Consider the following 19,839-nt stretch of genomic DNA (forward strand, 5'->3'; position numbering starts at 1 on the left):
CGCAAGGCAGACGTCATTGTATCTGCTACGCGGCGATCGACCCCACAGACAATGCATGCACAAGCATGCAAGTGGAAACAGGGAGGCGGAAGGGGAAGAAATCATAAAAAAGGGGGAAAAAAAAAAAAAAAAAAAAAAGACTGGTCGCCGAAGTGCAGAGCTAATACAAGGAGGCTTGGCGAAGTTCCACACCAAGGTCCACGCGCGATTCGGAGCGGACTTTGTTCTCATAGCATGAGCGACGCAGGACCACAAACAGATAAATGGCCAAGCCCAAAAGAATGGCACCTACGGAGAATTTGTGAGTGGCGGAAATCAATGCGAGAGAGCATTTGAGACACAAGACCAAAGGGCATGAGTTGAAGAGAGTGCCCGTCGTTTGCTTGAACGTGGCCATGGGACCAACCTCCAACAGAAGCGCCCACAATGATGGCGATGGGGCGCCAGTCGCTCTTCGAGGTGGTCGTAGGCTCAGCTGCGAGCACGGTACACAGAACGTATGAGCCGATACACAGCAACACCAGGCTGGTTGCGGGTCTGCACCTAGAAGGCAATGGCAGGTACGTACGTTCTGTATAGGTGGCATCTGTGCTGGAGGCCGTCACGTTGCCTTGGAGGGTGATGCAGGTGTCACTATTGTAAACGCTGAAGCGAATCACCTTGAGCTCTTCGCGCAAGATGTTATCGCAAGTAGTGGGCGTCGCAATGGCTTCAAAGGCTTCCTGCAGAATCGACAACAAAGAGTTCCGCAGCATTATAAACAAGAGATTGCTTGCATTCATAAAGACCAGACAATAAATGGCCCGAGCTGGCGCGGGGCGGCGCGTGGGAGAAAGCAGCAGAGGATGGCGATCAACGAACCACCAGAGCATCCTCCACCCCAGAATCGGTCTGAAATTGGCCTTTGAAGCGGATGGCCTGCGAGTTGGCAACCAAGTCCAGCTGCGCAAACTTGGCTCTGCACGGGTGGCATGCACACACGGGGTGGTATCAATGACAGGCAAACGGCTGATTTGCATGGGCCCAAGGCGGTGATAGGAGAGGCTGGTGCCGTACGTGGAAACGTCAGCCGCGTTCATGTCATAATGCTGACGCAGAGCGCTGCCAATGGCAACGAAGAGTTCGTTGGCATCAAAATCATCCGCGGCCACTCCGATCAGCAAAAGATTAAAGACGAGGTAGCGAGTGCGTCGATCCGTGTTGTCCACATCTAAACGATTCCAGTGCCGCAATCAGACATGTGCAAGGGCACCAAGGGAGCGGGGCGAGATGCACGCATACAAAAATCGATAAAACGCACCAGGCACGATGACGTTGCGGCTAGTGGTAATGGATGATGCGCTGCTGGTGCCAATTTGTGCGTGACAGCTGATGGATAGCACACGCACCTAACACATGGGAGCCGCAAAGCAACAGGGCAGCAGAGCAGGAGGATAAGTGTTGGCCTACACCGTACAGCTGCCTGCCTGACGAGATCAAACGCGCGCGCGCGCACCGAGTATGTCTGGGAGGAGGCAAGGGTGTCGATGGTGATGGTCTTGGAGATTTGGCCTTGATCAGCAGGAAACTGAGGCTCAACCGTGACCACTGTGACATCGGTGACGTCGCCTGATTTTGTAAAGGTCACGTTGAACATGTCCACAAAGTGGTGCGTTGTGTCAGCTGAAAAGGTGACTGTTACTACCGAGTTGCTGATCTGCAGTACAATTAAAAAAAAAAGGCTGTGAGCGCGAGCAGGGCTAGACTGCAACAGGTGCCTGGCGTAAGACGAAGAGGATGCAAGAACATGGCGCACCAGCTCGGTGATGGTGGCGGCGGGTGGGGCCGAGGTGGCCACCACAGCTGGCTCAAAAACTGGCCCAATGGATACTTCTTCTGGAGTCGCGCCGGTGGCCTTGAGCCGAAATTGGTAGGGGGCGCAGGCAGCCAACGTGATGAGTGCGTTGGCAACATCGCACAGGTTATCTGCTGTTTCGCAAACGGTGGCGTTGCTCTCGTTGATAATCTGACCCAAGCCAAAGCCGCCAAAGGCAACAGGTTAGGCCGGCAGATGTCAGCGGAAAAAAGAAATTCAGAAGCAGAGACCGTCTTTATAGCCTCCCTGGATGAATGCCATTCGACGGCTGCCTGCTTTACAACCAATTCAATCCTCTCTCTGTCTCTCTCTCTCTTTCTTTCCTTCGCTCGAACGCTTTTGACGGCTTGGCATGCGACATGCAAGCTCAACAAGGACGCAACGGGTGGCGCAGCACCAAGCGGAAGGCAGAAGGTACCTGATAAACGGTGGCATCAGTCACTTCGACCCAGGAGAGGACACAGCTGGAAGAGTTGCAGATCGAAGAGGCGGAAAGCGCGCCTGCAGATCCAACTGTACAAGTCACGGAGCCAGGACCGAGGTGAGAGATGGCTCTGAAGATGGAGTCGAGTGGGACACGTGGTGAGCGAGATACATACGTGCAGCAGCGGGAGCCAACAAGGCGGCCAGCGAGAAGAGTGCCGCCAACATGACGCCAGGGCCGTGTTTCGGTGCCATCGCTCGCGCTCGTGTCTTCACCAAAACGCTCAAACCAGGCTATCAACCCTCGGACCCAGCCGTCGCGCCTCTGGCTTGCTCCTAACCGATATCACCACAAGCAAACGGCCAAGCAAGATCAATCCAATCCGCCAGCGAGGACCAGGCTTCGGGCATCAAATGCGCTGCGGTCGAGCAAACTCGAGAGCGGATGAGCTGGCGGCGATGCCTCATCGACGTCACACACATACACACACTGTAGAGAGAGAGAGAGTTTGAGAGAGACAGAGATTCAATTGCGATAGTGTAAAAAGAGTCACACTATATTACCCAAAATATCTGACATTCACGGTCCTCTTGGCGTCCTGGGTCATCAGGAGCATGTTGGTGTGGATACATGATCAGTCAGTGCAGGATATCAATACTATTATGTGACAAAAACAAGAGATAATGAAGAAAAATAGCGTAACATAGTCAATAGACTAGCAAAAACGGTTTACAAAATGTAGAAATATATCAAGAAGTATACGGTCTACCGTCAGTAGTCGAAGAGGAATATCAAGTTGTTGAAGCAGGTAAGGGTGTAACGTCATTGAATTTGGGAATTTCAATTCAGGGGGGCGTTCGCGTTCGCGATCTGCACACGTCGGGAAGGTACGTTGATGTGTCGGCGCCGCCAGTTGTTGGGTGTAATGGCGCTGTCTTGGTCGTGTGTCTTGTGGGCCATTCTGCGAGAAGCGGTGGTGTTGGCCTGGGCTGGCTACAGGTGGGGCTCATTCGGGTTGAATGCGAATAGGGGTTGGTTAAACTTGAAAAAACCTGCAGCCGGAGGCGGGGTCGGGTTGACATCACCCGCGTCACCGTGAACCATGGGCAACTGGACCAGCTCGGATACCTCGCTGAGCCCCGACAAGCTAAACGAGTATCAGGAAGTCACTTTCTTCACCAAGAAGGAGATTCTCTACGTTCACCGAAAATATCAATCGCTGGGTGGCATTGACAATGGCCGCCTGTCTCGCGAGAAGGTACGCCTTCGCTCTCTGCGCCTCTCAGCGAATCGCTGGTCGCGTGTTCCATGCACAGCGGTGGGCATTGGCCATGGCAGAGCCATGCTTTGTGCGCTGGCGAGGCTGAACAAGCATGGGGTGGGGGTCGCAGGTTTTGTTGATGCCTGAGCTGGCTCAGAATCCCTTTAAGGATCGAATCTGCAAGGTCTTTTCCGAGGACAACACGGGTGACTTGGCCTTTGAAGACTTTCTCGACATGCTCTCCGTCTTTAGCGAAACAGCCACGCGTGACGTCAAGTCCTCTTACGCCTTTCGAATCTTTGGTTTGTATCCTTTCATGCTCGAGCTTCGCCTCTGCGTCTGTACTCTTTTCGCTGGTTTGTGCAGCGCCCCGTCCGGCTGTGCGCCAGACTCCCGCTCATCCTTGCCTTTCCATGCACTCGGGCCTTGAACACCTTGGTTGCAGACTTTGATAACGACCTCTATCTCAACAAGCAAGATTTGATCAAGACCATCGAGTTGCTCTGTGGCCGCGACGAGGATGGCCTGCAACCACACGAGGTGGAACTCATTGCCGACAAAATTCTTGAAGAGTCAGATCTCGATGGAGATCATCAGCTCAGCTATGTCGAGTTTGAGCATGTGGTGGAGCGTGCCCCCGACTTTGCGGAAAACTTTCGCATGCGCATTTGAGGACACGACTGGGGCGCGCTGCGCGCAGTGCATATTGTATCAGGCCCGGTTGCCTAACCTTAACCCTTGCGTTTTCTTTTTGTTGTTCTTGTTATAAGTGAAACCATCACCTACTCAACGACGCGCGTACGCCCTACCTTTGGGGCTCTCCCACCCACCCGTGCCTCCTGTGCATGACACATCGAGCAGAACCGTAGCCGTGCACGCATATAGAGTTGATTGATTATTGGGACAGACACACGAGTTCTACTATCTCGAAAAGAAAGGATGCGTTGGACGCTTGTCAAAGGGGTATATCAAAAAGTCTGTGGTACACGAGTCTAGCTGGGCGGGCGTGGGCGTCAGCACGGCTGCGGCCCTTGAAGTGCCGCTAGGTGAACAAGCTCCGGAATGTCAAAAACTTGTTGGGCTATTCCAGGCAGCAGGCAGCGCGGCACGGTCAGGGGGTTGCAGCGGGGACTGCAGTTCCAAGCGCAAAGCCAAGCAGGGAAGCGCGGGCCGTGGGCAGGCATACTTGGTCAATGGCGATGCGGTGGTCAAGTGCAAAGTGCTTGCGCAAGAAACCTCGAAGCTTGGGAGAGGGGCGATCATAGGCACACTTCGACGCTGTCCACTGCTGATCCGCCAACATGGTTTGGAACAGCTCCAAACCCATCCCACATCGCTGATATTCTGGCAGTACAAAGAAGTCCAGGACGCATGGGCAGTGCTCATGCGTCACCCAGCGGCTTCGTTCGTCCTATGGAAGGGCGAGCGTGTGGTGGGTCAGGGTGTGAAGCGGTAGATTTCTGCAGGCAGGGTACACGAGCATGGTTCGATAGAGCGCACGGGGAAGCGTTTTTTCTTATCAGTGTGGAACGCACCATGAGGTATAGAGTTTTAGGGCCCACTTTAAGGAGGCCAATAAAGGCATCAGCAGCGTCCTCTGCGCGGCGGAGCAGATACAGCGTTTGCTCAGGGTGCTGGCTCAAAAGGGCACAAGAGGTGATGGGGGCGAGCAGACGCTGGGCGTGCGCAGAGCCGCGTCCAAGTGCATCGATGGAGGCCACCGTTCTAACATGTTGGCCAGCTCATGGTCAAAATGAGCCCAACAAGAGAAGAGCAGCGCCACAACTGCCAGGTCATGCACGCGAGCCTGTGCGCCGCGGGCGTAGGCATCATCCAAGCATGCATTTACGTACGATTCATCAGCGCGGGACAGAAGTGCAGCCGTGACGCGCACAACTGAGCGCTGAGTCTGTCCAACCATGGGTACTGGCTCTGGGGTTGCAAAAAGAAGCTGGTACTCCAAACGATGGGATCCACCTGCTCGAAGAAAGGGCGGGCCTGTGTCAGTCTCAAACGCAAACAGCCCAATCGGAGCCACCGACCACGTCCACACAATGCCAGTGCTTGAGGGAACTCGACCCCGCCTCCCCCACCCAATGCCGGTTCAAGTCTCAGGAAAAGGAAATGCCGGACGTCGGCGCATCCCAGATGGCATGGAAAGCGGCGGCAGCGCAGGGAGGCAAGGCAGGGAGGCAAGGGAGGTGGGCGGCAGACCCAGATCGTACCGTCTAGAAGGCAAGGCCAAATTTTTTGCTCAAATTTGTCAAATTGAAGGAAATACTGTAGGTAAGTGTTTATTTTTCTTCAAAAAGCTACGTGAACGAGGTATTGAAAACGACAGAAAGTCAATGTTCTGGCTCAAAAGCGTCTTACACAGTTGTTCAGGAACAACAATTGTTGTGGGCTGACAACACAAAGACGGATACAGCAACATCCTAATATACATCTACATAAAGTATTGCTACGAACATTAATAAAACGTCGCTTACATGTATAACTACGTCAGTAACTTTCTTCACAGCGGATAATGTCAGACAAATGGCTGATTATGGTGACTGCCTTCGCGCGCTGCGTTTCGGTCCATTTCGTGCTTCGCTGTGCTCGTGTGCAGGTCTGAACGTTTTGAACGCTGGAAATGGCAGTCCGATGGCGCGCTTAACGCTTCCGGCCATGCGATGTGAAGCGGGTTGAGAATGATGTTGGAGAGTTGGTGGGGGGGGGGGGTTAGGGGCTGGGGTTTGAGTATGCTTGGTCGTGGTCACAGCAGAGGGAGGTCGACGGAGATACGGCTGATGAAGAGTCCGAGTGCTCGTACACATGACGCGGAGCTTGCCCCCCCCTTTTTTTGTTCATGTTCTCTTTGTTGGGGCTTGTTTCGGTTCTGAGGCACAAGCTTGCTCACAGCGATCGTTGCTGGCTGCGTCGGGTGGCGCCCTTAGTTTGGACACGAGCTTCATCTTTGCCAATTCTCCGACGCCATCGGCATGTGGGGCTCGGGCATGGGATGGCGCGCAGCGCTGGTTCTGGCGCTTCTTCTTGGGGCAGCACTTCTGGTTGCTCCGAGCCATGCTCAGACGACCGACCCTACCTGCCCAGCTGGCTCCCATCCGACGACTGTTGACAACGACTTTGAGGGCGACTACTACATCTATCGCCCGAGCAAAGCGATTAAAAAGTATCGCCATGAAGGTCCGTTGTTGTTTGGTTGTTTGGCTGCTTGATTGAGGCTGCGCACAGCGTTCTGAACTGATTGCCGTCGAATCTTGCCATACGTTGAAAGACTTTGAAGCCAGCACTGACTACGCCATCAAGGTGCTGAAGGATCGAGCCGCACCCGTTGCCATCGTGGGTGTCCTGTTCAGCTTTTGTATTCTCTTCTGGGCCTGTTGCCGGTGAGTTTCGAGACACGATCTGGAGGTTGCACACGCATACGCATGACCCTGCCTCGAGCTCAAGAATCTTGCGCCCCCGTACAACACAGGTGCTGTTGCAAAGGATGCCACATTAATCAGCGACAAGATGTCAACCGCGGCTGTCGCCTTTCCCTTTTTGTTGCTGCCATTGGTACGGTCTCGCGCCGGCCGGGAGGGCAGACTCCCAAGGCATGACGGCAGGCCAGGTCGCATGAGAGAGTGGAGAGAGGAAGGGGAGATCAGAAAAAGCAACAGCAAGCCCCACCACCACCACCACCACCATGGCACTGACAACCACAACAGCAGCCGGTTCCGCCACCCGTCTGATGATGTGTTGATTCGCCTTTGGCAGGACTGGTTGCTGGATGTCTGGTCATGTGCATCATGTCTTTGCACAGCGATCGCGAGCAATCCCACGGTTTGTGAACTTGTAGCATCAGCTTCAGCCACCCCTTTCAATCCTAACCCTGAAGGGTTGGACAGTTTTCATCAGCTGCTTTGGTCCACGTTTTGACTCACTTTGGTCACACGCCTGGATTGTGTTTGCAATCTCACAGCCATCAAGGCCATTCCTGAAACCGTTGACCTCTTTCTGAACTTTCCCGGCGAGGCTCTCAACGCATCCAAGGACCTCGTGTTGACGATCGAGTACGTCACCAACAACCTCACTGAGCTCAGCACCCTCTACCCCGATCCAGATATTCAAGAGTTGCAGCAACTCATGCAACAGGTTGAGGATGAGATCAACGATGCCATTGACCAGATCCAAGAGCCAGATTTTGATGACATCCGCTCGCGAGTACATGATGTCACTCGCTACGATCGTGACCGTTCACAGTGGTGGCGCGTCATTTTTGGCTTCTTCTTTGCCCTCCTTTTTGTTGCCAGTACGTGTGTTGCCTTGCCTCGAGCCAACATGTGTTGTTGATGTGCGCCTGCCTGACCATTGGTCACGACGCTCCCGTGTCTCCTGCAGCGGCCCTCGCCATGTGGAACGCCTTTGCGCCGGCCACCACCTTCCGTCCCAAGGACAACCCCTGCTGTCAAGTGTTTTCTACTTGCATCTCCATTACCTCCCTTGTTGTCCTGTTTGTTCTGTGGATCGTCGCCGCTGCCGTGCTCTTGTAAGCCAAAATGCCAAGGCACTGCCAGGCAGACTCCGCATATACCGCTCGTGTAGGTGCAAGCCTTGCTCACCACCCCGCTGATCATAATATGTTGCAGTTTGTCCACTGTTTCCAGCGACTTTTGCTATGAGCCCACTGAGAACTTCCTCAAGGTAGATGGCGCCGCCGGTTTGGCATCGGCCTCGCGCCATCTGACAAGCGCAGTTGTGCCAGCGTGCGGTGGCTGACAGTGCGTTTGCTTTGATAGGTTGGCAAATTGGAGAACGAGGATGTGGCTCGCTTCTTCACCACGTGCGGCACCAATGCCACTGTGCGCAACTGCTACAACCCCTTCTATGACGAAATCAACGTGAGTGTCGCGCTGGACCACCCCACTCCTGAGTTGCTGTTGTGGTCATTTTACTGTTGCTATGCTGCTTCAGGATCTGCAAGACGTCATCCAAACGGCTCAGGAGCAGTGGTCCAGTCTTGAAGGACAGATCAAGGGTAGCGATAACTGCGGCGGCAATCAGCAGTTGTGCGAGGTGCGTGTTATGGCCAACACACACACACACACACACACACACACACACACACACACACACACACACACACACACACAAATATCTGCTCATGCCACTGGATTCTGACCGCGCACAAAAATTGTTGCAATAGGTTGTGCATGACATCGACGCGTCAATCAATGTGCTTGAAAATAAGCTGAATCGCTTCATCACCATGTTCCTGGGCTGCAAGACCGTGAACGAGCGGTACCAGGCGGTTGTCAAGCTGGGCTGTGAGAACTTTGGCGAGACCATCTGCTACGTGACCGGCATCATCATGGGCCTGGCCATTTGCTTTGCCCTGGCTGAGCTTGTCACACGTTTTCTCCATGTGAGTAGTCTGTGTCTTGCAGTCCCAGTGCTCTCTCTACACGAGCACTCGGCGCTGTCGGTACCGATTTGACAGAGCCATGCCATTCTGACCTATTTTGGATGTTGTGGTGGATGTGATCCTAGGATTTGTACAAGGACCTTGAATTCTATCAGCCTGTCCAGTCCTACGTCCTCTTTGAAGACGAGGTACGCCTGACCCTGATGCGCCCTGTCCAAGTGCTGAAGCCTCGATGCCTAACGCGAGCATGCCGTAACTGATAGGATCCCGAGCAACCTGCGGAATATACGGCCCAGCGCCACGGCAAGGGAAGCGCCGCCTATCGAGGCCCGCTGCCACCAATTCCAAACCAGAATCAAGCCTTTGCCTAAGCTTGTGGTCCTCTTCGGCCAAACGAGAGGCGCTCTCGCAAGGCGTGTGTCAAAGGGTGCTGTGTGCACAAGCGCACAACCCTCTCCTGTATGAGGCCAACCACGTCGCCTCCATCTTTTCGTGTCTGAGATGTCTCAGCACCGCCTCTGCAAGGCGAGAGCGAGTTCTGTTTGTCCCAGCGACTCGTGTCGTGATGCAAAGTTTTTCATTTTTTTGTGTGTTTTGTGTGATGATTTGAACGAATTCCAATTGATTCTTTTCGACCTCCAATGTTAATTTCTTCTCCTCCTCCTTCTTCTTCTTCTTGAAAGGATCGGTGCGATGGCTGTGTTTTGGTCCCTGCCCGTTGTTGCTGCCCTGCTGTTCGTGGCGACGAGCGGGGCAGCGGAGAAGACGTATCAGAACCCGGTTATTGATAGCAATCATCCCGATCCGGGGGTGTACCTGGAGGATGGTCTCTACTACGCCGTGACGACCTCGGGTGACGATGATAACAGTTTTCCCATCCTGGTGCGTGCTCGGTAGACCCTGATGTCGCCTCGGGATCGCGGGCAGCCCCTGCAGGGCGTAGATGCGTGCCACACCAGGCGTAGCGGGTCTGTTAAAACTGAATGCTTTGGTTTAGACCTCTTCGGATCTTGTCAACTGGACGCAGCGCGGCTACATTTTTCCTTCCGGTCAGCAGCCGAGTTGGTCCAAGTTGGATTACTGGGCACCCGAGATCCATCGGGTGGCACCACACCGCTACAACTGCTATTTTGCGGCGCGGTGAGTGACTGCGATGGGTGAGAGGGGCTGGATCTGACCCTCTAACCAACAAAGCCCAGTCTGATTGTGAGGATCGAGCACGGCTTCCTCATGGTGGCCGTTGAGCCGTTGCAGGCATACCGATGGAACGTTGAGCGTGGGGGTCGCTACGGCCACCAGCCCTCTGGGCCCTTACACGGATCTGGGCTATCCACTTGTCCACACGCCGGGCATGGGGAACATCGACGTGTCCTTCTTCAATGACACGGATGGTCGCCAGTAGGTGTTGCACACGAGCTGGCCTACCCCGCTTTCCTGGTGCAACGCTCACTGCTGGTGGGCATTGGTGGGCAGGTATCTGGTTTGGAAGCGTGATGGCAATGGTGCCAGCCCCCCGGTACCTACCCCGATCTTTGTGCAGCAGATCACGAACAACGGAACCACGCTCGTGGGCGAGGCCCACCAGGTGCGTTGCGTTGCGCGTCAGTCGTGGGCCTGGGGTGCCGTCCACCACTCCTGCGCTCTCCCATGCGTTTGCGTGTTGTTAAGCATCGCGTTTGCATGTCCAGGCCATTACGAATGACCAAGCATGGGAGGGTCCTTTGGTGGAAGGACCCTGGATCATTTTGAGGAATGGCACATACTACATCTTCTATTCGGCCAATGGATTTACCTCGCCCAAATACGCGCTTGGTGTGGGGCGCGCGGACACAGTGACTGGCCCTTACACCAAGGTCCGCCCGGCCTTTCATTTCTGCTGCCTTGGACACGTGCCACTGACGGCATCCAGCCCGGTGACTCATCTGGACCCTGTGTATGGTGGGTGAGCGGGCGATAGGCCACTGATAATCCCTTTTTGGCCAGCGATAGCAGCTCGTCACCAGCGTCGTTTCGTGGCCCCGGCCACTGCTCTGTAGTTGGTACGGTGGGTGGCAACTGGTACGTGCAATCACTGACCCATTCTGAAGCAGGCTTGCAACCTGGATGTCGGTGTGCCTTCCTGCAAATTGCCCGTCATCCCCCTTTTTTGTGGAGCCACGTGCCTACGGTTGTGACTTTTATGCGCTTGGCCTTAGTCGCCAGCACCTCTCTGACTGGTTTGTGATTGATGCATAGGGCGGTGGTGTACCACGCGTGGCATGAAGGGGAAGTGGGCAATTCCTACCGCCCCATGATGCTAGACCAACTGTTTTGGAACGAGACGACGGGCTGGCCCTATGTTCGTAACCGTCAAGCCTCTTTTACGCCTGAGCCTTACATTGCTTAAATGTAACTGGTGGAAAAGCGATCTTGGTGACCGCCTGCCAGGGGAAGAATGTGGCAGATGGGCCTTGTCTTGCAAATCCATTCCCGACGACCGTTGTGCGATGCGATGCCGCCATCACCCAAGTGTTAACTTTGGAAGAGAAGGCGAGAGAGAGAGAGAGACGAGAGAGAGAGAGAGAGAGACAGAGCCGATCCCACAAAGACAAAAACAGGAAAGGAAGAAGAGAAGAAGAAAAAAAAAATAAAAAATAGAGAGAACCAGTGGACTGTCAGTGACTTGACTGTGACTTGTCAGTGTGTGTGTGTGACTGTTACTGTTATTGTTGTTATTGGTACAAGAGGAAGTCAGTGACGAGCTGGTTCTCCTCCTGGCTGGGTGATCTTGATTGACTTGGCTCGACGGTACCTCGGTTGGTTGGCTGGGTTCTGCTGGTCTTGGTCGTGTGGTGGGGCTTGGGGAAGCTGGCATGAGGTGGTAGAGGGGGTTGATGGCGGCCAGGGGGGGTGGGCTTGACTGTGGAAGGTTTGAGCGGTTGTCAGTGACGACCTGGCGTGGGTCCCTTAGATACGTCACCTGAACCGCTGGGCCGCGTGTCGCTGGCTTGTGCGCAAGCGTATGGGTTTTCCCAAGGTGAGCCATCGGCTAGGGCATCTTGAAATTCTGACTTGCAAAAGCACCCATATCAGTCTATCTGCTGGGTTCGCTTCTCGCGTTGCTCGCTCCTCACTGCGGACGTGCTCCCCCCGGCCTAGTTGTTTGACGACACCTTGGCCTTTGCGTCGCACACGGTGCTAAAGCGCAAAAAGCCGTGAGATTGGCTTGGGCCCATACCGCATAACCACCATGAGGTGAGCGCGTGCAACTAAACCGGGGGGGGTTTACGCTGGAAGCAACCAAACCTAACCGGGCGCGGTGTCGATGACCAACCAGGATGAGTGCTACGAGCACAGTGGCGTTGTGGATTCACTCCATCTAATGTCACCCGTTACAACGGTGTGAGGTTTCAAAGCGGCCACGACCATTGAGGCCTGGGTGCCCATCTACCCCGAGAGGCTGCAGTAGTCTGCACCGAGCAGAGTTTTGCCCTGCAGTCAGACCGCCTGCCATGGCCCACCCGCTCCCCGAGCCTGACCGCCCATTGGGCAAGAGTGGGTTTGACGACAGCCAGTCAGAAGATGAGGAGGAGCCAGACTTTGATCAGGTCTGCTTTTGTCTTGCTCTTGACTCTTCTTTTCTTCAGCATGCCCCTTCGCATGCGTGGCGACCGCGCATCTAGCTGGCCTCACGTGCACATCGAGTGCGTCCAACAGGTGCTCGAGGGCATCTCACAAGCCACCAACCAGCGCCGGCAAAGCCTTCAGGGCTCACCTAATCGGGGTCGCGTGGAACAGCTCAAGCGCAGGTCTGATCCGCCTCCTGTTGCGTGCCAACAAGACCTGGTTCCCGTTGAGCCTCTCGATGGGGTTGAATCGCTGACATCGTTTGTCACTTCCTGGCTCTTTCCTCGAATCCGTCTTCTAGCATGAGCGTCCGAACAATTGTGGATGCCGAATACCAGCGCGAGCGCGACACAGTCGAAGACACAGTCCTTAGTAGTCGAGCCTCACACATCAACCTCGAACAGGATGCAGGTACGTCCATGGTTTTGCAGCAGCGAAGGCCTGGGTGGGCATTGTCGGGGTGAGCATGGTTGCCCATCTCGTCGCTGATTTGTGCACGGTACGCCCAGGTCCTCCTGCCAAACGCGCCAAGCCCACGAGCATCGCACCCATGCCTTCGCCCGTCCTCTCGGGTGGTGCACCAAGTACCCCCATGCCCTCGCTGGCGCGTCGACAATCCAGGTGCGCAACGACGCATGCCCAACCCTCGCTTGAGGTTGAGGATAAAGTTTACAGTAGGGCTGGCATGACTCATTTCTGTTGTGCTCTCTTGGCTTTTTTTTTTTTTTTTTTTTTTTTTTTTCAATTTTCGGACCATAGCAGGGGGTCCCCCGTACCGCGCTCAGCCAGCCCCCTTGCACGTTCAGCCCGTGATTCTGTGACGTAAGCATAGCCTGCTTAGGCCAATAAGCGGTGTTTGTAGACGTCGGTGCATCACGATTTGGGTGGCAAGGCGCCAAGGCTCATGTTTATGCACTTGCTCTTGTTCCCAGGTCCGCCCGGCCTTGGAAACAAGGCCTCTTGCGCAGTATGTGCCTGTTGTGCACCCCGCAAGACCGCTTAGCGCTGTAAACGGCGGCCTGGTTACCGTTGTTATTCATGCCCGTGCTGTGCTTGTTCACCTAGCTCCAACGGTACCGCGCTCTCCAAGCACGCTACGAAAACGCCAACATGACCTCGACAGTGGCATGCTCTCCGACTCGCAAGTATCCGATAGCGGCTGGGAGCCTGGTAGGTGGGGCTGTGAGCATAGTGCAAGCAGCCGCTTGGCGCAGCAACTAAACAATGGCTGTGGATGTTTGTACCCATGCATGCAAACTCGTGCACACGCTCATTGCGCTATTGTGACATCAAACGATCCTAGGACGTTCCTCATCACCCGTGTCTGTTGCCACGACCCCTGGTATGATGCTTCAGCTGTGTGTCTGGTGGTTGTGGTTGTGTGCGTCAGAGCCCGGGAGTATTTGGGCGCATGAGACTCGACAGACATGGCTCACACCCTGCTTTTGGGCGCCGCATAGACACGCGAGGTCAACACCAGGCGTCGCCTTTCTTGGCACCGTTCGATCCCATGCAGCAGCTCTTGGCGCAATCACCGCTGTTCCAGGGTGGACGGCCCCCGCCCATGGGGCTGCCCCAGTTTCTGGCCGTGGATAGCCCGACGTCAGACGCTGCGGCCATGCCAAACGTCAGCCACATACCCGTGCCGCTGAGCGCGGAGGCAGTTCCGGCCGAATTGGGGGATGCGCCGTGTCGAGATGTCGCGGGCACGGGTCTGCTGTCCATGACACCCATGGTGCCGGTCACTACCCTGGCGGCAAGTGCTGTCCCCCAAATGAGAACGATCGCGCCTGATGCACCGGCGGGGCCAGAGGCGCTGTTGCTGACGCCCAACCAGCGGGCAGCGCTGGGAGTACCTGCTGCGGCTTTCCGCGCGGCCCGGCCCCTGGGACGGCGGGCCGAGCTCTTTGATGGGGCTTACGAGAGTGACCGAACCGGTGAAGAGTCGGAGGAGCGTGAGGCGGACGTGAGTGGAGACTTGGGATCGGACATGTTAGAGGCTGAAGATGACGAAGCCCCGAGTGTCATCACGAGCACGGCTACGAGCACGGCGCCGGCGCCGGCTCTGGCTCTCGCCTCGGCACGGCCCTGTCGATCCCTCATGGACTATAATCGTGCTTCCCAGCCATGGCGCGCCGAGGCCTTTCTGCCCACGTCCGTCCAGCTTTCGTCACGCTCGTCTTTGCAGAGTGTGCTTTCAGATGAGATGGATGAAGGCAACCGGCCGCGATCCGCCTCCCTAGCCAGCGATGCCGAGGGTCCAGGACCCGAGGCGCCATCATGACCGGGCGCTTCTGTCCCAGCCGCGTATGGGTTTGGGGATTTAGGGCTCAGGTCTCAGGTTCGCGTCCCGTGTGGATGCGAGCGATGGCGTCTGTGACGCACGGCTGCTTGTGCACGGGGTTCATTGTGCATGTTTACTCTTACGGTCTGCTGGCCGTGTAACTTGACTGGCTTTGTAATTATTTCCGTCTTGATGTACTCAAGGTTTCTCTGTTTGATCTGGTTGGCTCGGCTTTCCGGCCTCGAGCCATTGTTGTTTTTGTTGTTGCTGCTGCTGTTGTTGGTGTGCATGCCTCCTTTTACGCTGCCTCCCCCTACTCTGCTGCTCATAATTGATTCACTCTTTTATTTTTGTGTGTGTGTGACTCGAATGTCAGACGATACCATCTGTATTCAAAAGTGTAATCTTTTCACAGTCTGGGCTGACGTTAAATTTCTTAACGGATCCAGATTATAGTTTTAAGCAGATTTTTGATGTCTCGGCTTTAGTGTCCCCCCTCAGCTCGAATGCCTGCCGTTTCCATAAGTGCTCCTCCTTCAGCTTGCACTGTATATTGGACAAACCTCCATGACGGCAGGGCAGTGGTGGTCAAAGTGTCCAAGTAGAAGGTGCACCGTCATGGCTCATGGCTGTCAATGGCATGTTCACATTTGAGTGATCGAGGGCGAGGCTTGAGGTTGACCGCACCGTACATGTGCATGGGTGTATGACGGGGCGTTTGTGCAGGTGATGGTTGCAGGCACATGTCGCAGAATTTGAGCGGCCTGACGAATCAAGGTGTGGTCGCGAGTATGCGTCCAGTCTACACCAAGGCCACCCAAGGGAGGTTTGGTGCCACCAAGTCCGGTGTGTGTGTGTGTGTGTGTGTGTGTGTGTGTGTGTGTGTGTGTGTGTGTGTGTGTGTGTGTGATCCAACCGGTGCAAGTTGCAACAACAGATGTGCATGTAGGGCGACCTGGGAATTGGTGTGCCAAGCACAAGAGGGTGGGGAAAATCAGACACCCATCGTCGTAATAGTCAAGAGCAGATTGCAATGGGCAAAAGGAGTCATACTCCGCACGGCAACCGCTCGCTATTGTGCCCCGTGGCTACCTTCTTCCTTTCTCCTCTGCCATCTCCATCCTCTTCATCTCCATCCCTCTTCATACGAGCCCAATACCCGCCGCATGCGCTGCCATTCCTTGCCGGTTTGCTGCCTTGATGTGTTTTTCTTTTTTTTGTGTTCTTCCTGATTCCTTGTCGACCTTACTCATTTAAACCAGACAAGCGTCTTGATCGTTCCTTACAAAAATCCGATGTTTGCATCTCTGAAACGCATTAGTTTCGCCTTATGGAAAACCTTTTTTTGATTCCAACTTTACGCAACTCTCTTCGCTTCATCTGGTCGCAACAACCACACACAAGAATCCTTTGTGATAAAGTCACTCCACCCCTTTCTCTTACCCCAGCCCCTCAACACGTCCAGTCTCTGCCGTGCACGTGAATTCAAGGCAAAAAGTGACCGTCAGTCACCACCTCGCCATCCCTCTCTGACTCATCCGTTCCACCCCCTTCTCTTGATGACTCACACAAAGCAGCCTCCATTCCATTCCCACCTCTCAAAACAGTCACTGCCCACGCCGTATCTCTGACTCCCTTCCCAATTCAACGTGTATCTGCCCACCCAAAGACGACCCAGACCCGTATCTCTGCTCGGCACTCCAACTTCAACCCTCTTCTCTGAACCGTCTCTCTGCCTTTGCCTTGTTATTGGCTGCCATTTTACCTTTTCCCCCCTTGCGTTTGTCGGGCTGGTACAGCTGCTGCCTCCTCCTGGCTTCGCCCCGCTGTCGTACTACGCCCCACCTTCTTCCCTGTGCCACCACGCTCTTCTCTCTGGCCCGTGCACAAGTTCCTTCGGCATATCCTTACTCTTCCTGATCGGACGTCCACTTGCCGGTTGGGTCGTCTTTTGGTGCCCCCCAGTCTTCCTTTTCGTGCCAACTCGGACTCGCGCGCTCTGTTCCCGTCCGAGTTGTTGTTGTTGCGGTCGTCCTGTTCCCCCTTCTCTCTCTCTCCCTCTCTCTCTCCCCTTCCTCAGCGGCCTCCTTGGTTGCCGTTCCTTCCTTTGCCCGGCCGTTGTTGTACGTTTGTTCCATCTGGCCGTGGACATTGGCGTTGGTGGACACTGCCGTTGCCACATACGTCCTTCCCTTGGATAGTTGCCGTACATCTGTTTGCGGGGCTTGCTGTTTTTGCTCGCCACCGCTTCGATCTAGTCCTGCCGTCTGACCGCTCCCCCTCCTTGGCCTGCATCTGCCTGGTTTAGTCTCTTCTTGCCCTGCCAATCGGTTGCCTTTTTGGCTTCCCTATCCTTCATTACAAATCGCCCCCACTGTCATTCGCTCTCTCCCTCCCTCTCTCTCTTTTTTTGATACTTTGGTGACCATCGTGGCCAAGTAGTGGCCCCGTCCTCCTCCCTCGAGTCCCCCATTGCGCTCTGGCGCTGTTGGTGCAAGTGCCACCACCTTTTTTTTTTTTTTTTTTAAAAAAAATCTCTGGGGAGAGCGGTGCGCGAGATCATCGTTCGCCTCCCCCCTGCCATTTCTTCGACCTGAAGTCTTTGCATACCCTTTGATAGCAGGCTTTTGGCCTGTCGCAGAGCATCATGATGGATCTGGCAGATTATCGACTAAAGCTCACCATCTTCCACCAGCTCAAGCACATGGGCGTCAATGTTGCACGGTCAAAATCAGAAGAGAAGGTGCGACCACCGCGTTTTGCTGGGTGCACGCGTTCTACCCCCGTCGGTCTCTTGTCGGGTCTTTTTTGGGCCTCACGTTGCCTTGTGCCTTGTCAATTTTTGCAATGCCCTGCCTCGACGATAGGCCCACCGCAAGGGTTCAAAGCAGGCTGAAATGGAACAGGACGACAACCACACCATTTTCGGGGCGCGTCTCGTCAACCTCACCAGTTCATCCGGTGTCGACATTGACGGCCTCGTAGTCCCCAGGTTGGTTGATGACTTCTCTCATCAAACTTTCTCGGCTCGAGCAGCTTGTTGATATTGGTGGTGCTGGCTTTGGTGCTTGTCTTTTCCCCTGGTTCTGTTTTCTTTCTCCTTCCCTGACATGCTAATTCATTCGATTTCTGGCGAATCCCTGACACAGATTTATGGCTGAGATCAACACCGAGTTGCGCAAGCATCTCGCCACCACTGGTCTTTTCCGCATTCCCGGCAACTCCCAACGCATGAACGCCATCCGCAAGGACCTGGACACTGGCAAACGCCTTCCCACGGATGCCCAGGCCAATGACTATGCCTCCTTACTCAAGGCCTTTTTTCGTGAACTCAAGGAACCCCTGTTTACCTTTGGTTTCTTCAACGGCTTTGTCCGCGCATATCGACTCTCGGACCCCGAACTCCGCCGCCGAGCCGTCCTCATGCTCTGCTGTCTCTTGGAGGAGGAGCACCTTCACACGCTCGTCCTCCTCATGAAGCTCCTGCACGCTGTCTCGGAGCATTCGGAGAACCAGATGGAGCCAGCGGCGTTGGCGTCCATTCTAACGCCCAACCTCTTGCGGCCTCGCGAACAGGCTGCCGTCACTTCTCAGCTTGAACTTCAGACTCATGCCTCATGTTGTGGCGTCGTTGAAATGCTGATTGTGCACGCCGACGAAATCGGTAGCGTCCCCACTGATGTTATCAAGGCTGCAACCGAACTCCCAGACGAGCCACGAGCCAAGAAGAATTATCTCAAGCTCCTTGCCGGCCGTCGTATCGGCTGGTTTAGCCGCATCCGCGTCCGGCTGACGCGCGACATTACAAAATCTTCGGGTGCCGTCTCTGTGAACACGCTGAATATGCTCAAACGCTCGGTGCGTGGCCACTCCTCCTCTGCTCGTCCTGGTTTATGCCATCCGTGCCATGCACTTTTGTTTCATTTGGCCTGTCATGTCTTTCTCCCTCTGATATTCATTCACTTTCGTTTGCTGGTGACACACCACAGGAGAAAGAGGCGACATCTGCTTCGCCCATGTCACCGCGGGCCCGAGCCATGTCAACCAATCCGGCAGGCGCTTATGCACCTGTCATGGCCAAGCACGGACACGGCTCAGGCACCATGGCGGCCCCTACCCCACTGAGCTGAGAGGCATGCTGGTTTACGTCTATTCTGTTTTGTTACGTTTTCTTTGCTCGATTATCCCAAAATCGTGTCCCCTCTCTCGTTAGCTGTCTAAGAACATAGCGTCACGCCTGATTATCATGCCTGATTATCGACACTTGCTCCCCCCCTTTCTTGCTTGTCTGCTTCTACCCACCTGTCTTTTCCTGGTCTCTTCCCCAGCACGCCATATCACCTGTCGACTGTGACGCTGCTTCGCCGTGTACATCAGATGTGTTCATTTTTCCTTGATTTCCTTGATTTTTTTTTGTTCTTGCTTTTTTTCTTCTTGTCTCTACTGCTTCGTGTGCCACTTTGTTTGCGTAGGTCCTTTCAAGGCGTGCCGCTTTTCCTGCTTTCCTCATATTCTTTGCTGGGTTTTCCTTCTTCTTTAACAGATTTTATGCTATCCCCCAAATTTATCACAGAAATTCATCTCAGTTCGGTCTCGAGCGGGCCTGTGCAGTAGGGTGCGCAGGTGGTGGCAGCAAGTGGTTGGGGCTGATGAACACCGTAGCAGGATTCGTGGAAAAGATGGCATGCCGTGGAGACCGACCACCAGAGCAAACTCGCAAGTCATTTTCCCTGATGTCCTTACCAAACTCTCACTCTAGAATGACGTGCATCACCGAGTCATCCCCGAGCAGGAAAGCTGGGCACCGCCCCCTTCTTGTGCGGTTCATGCTGTCGTTGTTTGAGTTTGCGTTGGTCGCTAACGGCGTTGCCACTAATCCTACATGTCGTTGCTATTGATGTTTCTTGCAGTGAGAGAGAGAAAAAGAGAGAGAAAGAGAGAGAGAGAAGAGAGAGAGAGAGAAAGAGAGAGAGAGTTTGAGAGAGTTGAGAGAGTT

General features: G+C 54.7%; 6 protein-coding genes across 6 annotated transcripts; 5 read left to right on the forward strand and 1 right to left on the reverse strand.

The window, feature by feature from the left end:
- Window positions 1–160: 160 nt before the first annotated feature.
- On the reverse strand, window positions 161–2,533 carry MONBRDRAFT_5489 (uncharacterized protein; the record flags this gene model as incomplete). The annotated part of the gene is made up of 9 exons (XM_001742864.1): window positions 161–288; window positions 407–475; window positions 569–771; window positions 982–1,210; window positions 1,301–1,388; window positions 1,496–1,696; window positions 1,796–2,005; window positions 2,274–2,368; window positions 2,455–2,533. 9 exons carry the CDS (start codon window positions 2,531–2,533, stop codon window positions 161–163), a joined length of 1,302 nt encoding a protein of 433 aa, XP_001742916.1.
- Window positions 2,534–3,381: 848 nt separating this feature from the next.
- Window positions 3,382–4,212, forward strand: MONBRDRAFT_14080 (uncharacterized protein; the record flags this gene model as incomplete). Its single annotated transcript, XM_001742422.1, has 3 exons — window positions 3,382–3,537; window positions 3,671–3,842; window positions 3,986–4,212. The coding sequence occupies 3 exons, from the start codon at window positions 3,382–3,384 to the stop codon at window positions 4,210–4,212; spliced, it is 555 nt and encodes a 184-aa protein (XP_001742474.1).
- Window positions 4,213–6,477: 2,265 nt separating this feature from the next.
- On the forward strand, window positions 6,478–9,593 carry MONBRDRAFT_31079 (uncharacterized protein). Its single transcript, XM_001742423.1, has 12 exons — window positions 6,478–6,729; window positions 6,821–6,932; window positions 7,022–7,104; window positions 7,306–7,371; window positions 7,511–7,840; window positions 7,930–8,077; window positions 8,178–8,232; window positions 8,328–8,429; window positions 8,503–8,604; window positions 8,735–8,953; window positions 9,079–9,141; window positions 9,217–9,593. Exons 1-12 carry the CDS (start codon window positions 6,525–6,527, stop codon window positions 9,322–9,324), a joined length of 1,593 nt encoding a protein of 530 aa, XP_001742475.1. The 5' UTR covers window positions 6,478–6,524; the 3' UTR covers window positions 9,325–9,593.
- A 53-nt stretch (window positions 9,594–9,646) lies between these two features.
- On the forward strand, window positions 9,647–11,339 carry MONBRDRAFT_22630 (uncharacterized protein; the record flags this gene model as incomplete). Its single annotated transcript, XM_001742424.1, is given in 8 exon segments — window positions 9,647–9,835; window positions 9,951–10,093; window positions 10,208–10,351; window positions 10,427–10,538; window positions 10,642–10,806; window positions 10,911–11,011; window positions 11,044–11,169; window positions 11,189–11,339. The coding sequence occupies 8 exon segments, from the start codon at window positions 9,647–9,649 to the stop codon at window positions 11,337–11,339; spliced, it is 1,131 nt and encodes a 376-aa protein (XP_001742476.1).
- A 1,175-nt stretch (window positions 11,340–12,514) lies between these two features.
- Window positions 12,515–14,843, forward strand: MONBRDRAFT_22631 (uncharacterized protein; the record flags this gene model as incomplete). Its single annotated transcript, XM_001742425.1, has 8 exons — window positions 12,515–12,741; window positions 12,861–12,970; window positions 13,069–13,143; window positions 13,319–13,359; window positions 13,422–13,491; window positions 13,625–13,729; window positions 13,863–13,901; window positions 14,020–14,843. The coding sequence occupies 8 exons, from the start codon at window positions 12,515–12,517 to the stop codon at window positions 14,841–14,843; spliced, it is 1,491 nt and encodes a 496-aa protein (XP_001742477.1).
- Window positions 14,844–17,490: 2,647 nt separating this feature from the next.
- MONBRDRAFT_22632 (uncharacterized protein) lies at window positions 17,491–18,973 on the forward strand (the record flags this gene model as incomplete). Its single annotated transcript, XM_001742426.1, has 4 exons — window positions 17,491–17,586; window positions 17,711–17,835; window positions 17,993–18,701; window positions 18,833–18,973. 4 exons carry the CDS (start codon window positions 17,491–17,493, stop codon window positions 18,971–18,973), a joined length of 1,071 nt encoding a protein of 356 aa, XP_001742478.1.
- Between the last annotated feature and the right edge of the window lie 866 nt (window positions 18,974–19,839).

This window comes from Monosiga brevicollis, genomic scaffold (genome assembly GCF_000002865.3).
Source record: "Monosiga brevicollis MX1 MONBRscaffold_2 genomic scaffold, whole genome shotgun sequence".
Taxonomy (NCBI): Eukaryota; class Choanoflagellata; order Craspedida; family Salpingoecidae; genus Monosiga; species Monosiga brevicollis.

Coding starts and splice junctions, on each gene's coding strand:
- MONBRDRAFT_31079 (XM_001742423.1), top strand. CDS start 6,525: ATGTGGGGCTCGGGCATGGGATGGCGCGCAGCGCTGGTTCTGGCGCTT. Junction 8,954..9,078: donor TTGTCACACGTTTTCTCCAT/GTGAGTAGTCTG, acceptor ATGTGATCCTAG/GATTTGTACAAGGACCTTGA. Junction 9,142..9,216: donor ACGTCCTCTTTGAAGACGAG/GTACGCCTGACC, acceptor CGTAACTGATAG/GATCCCGAGCAACCTGCGGA.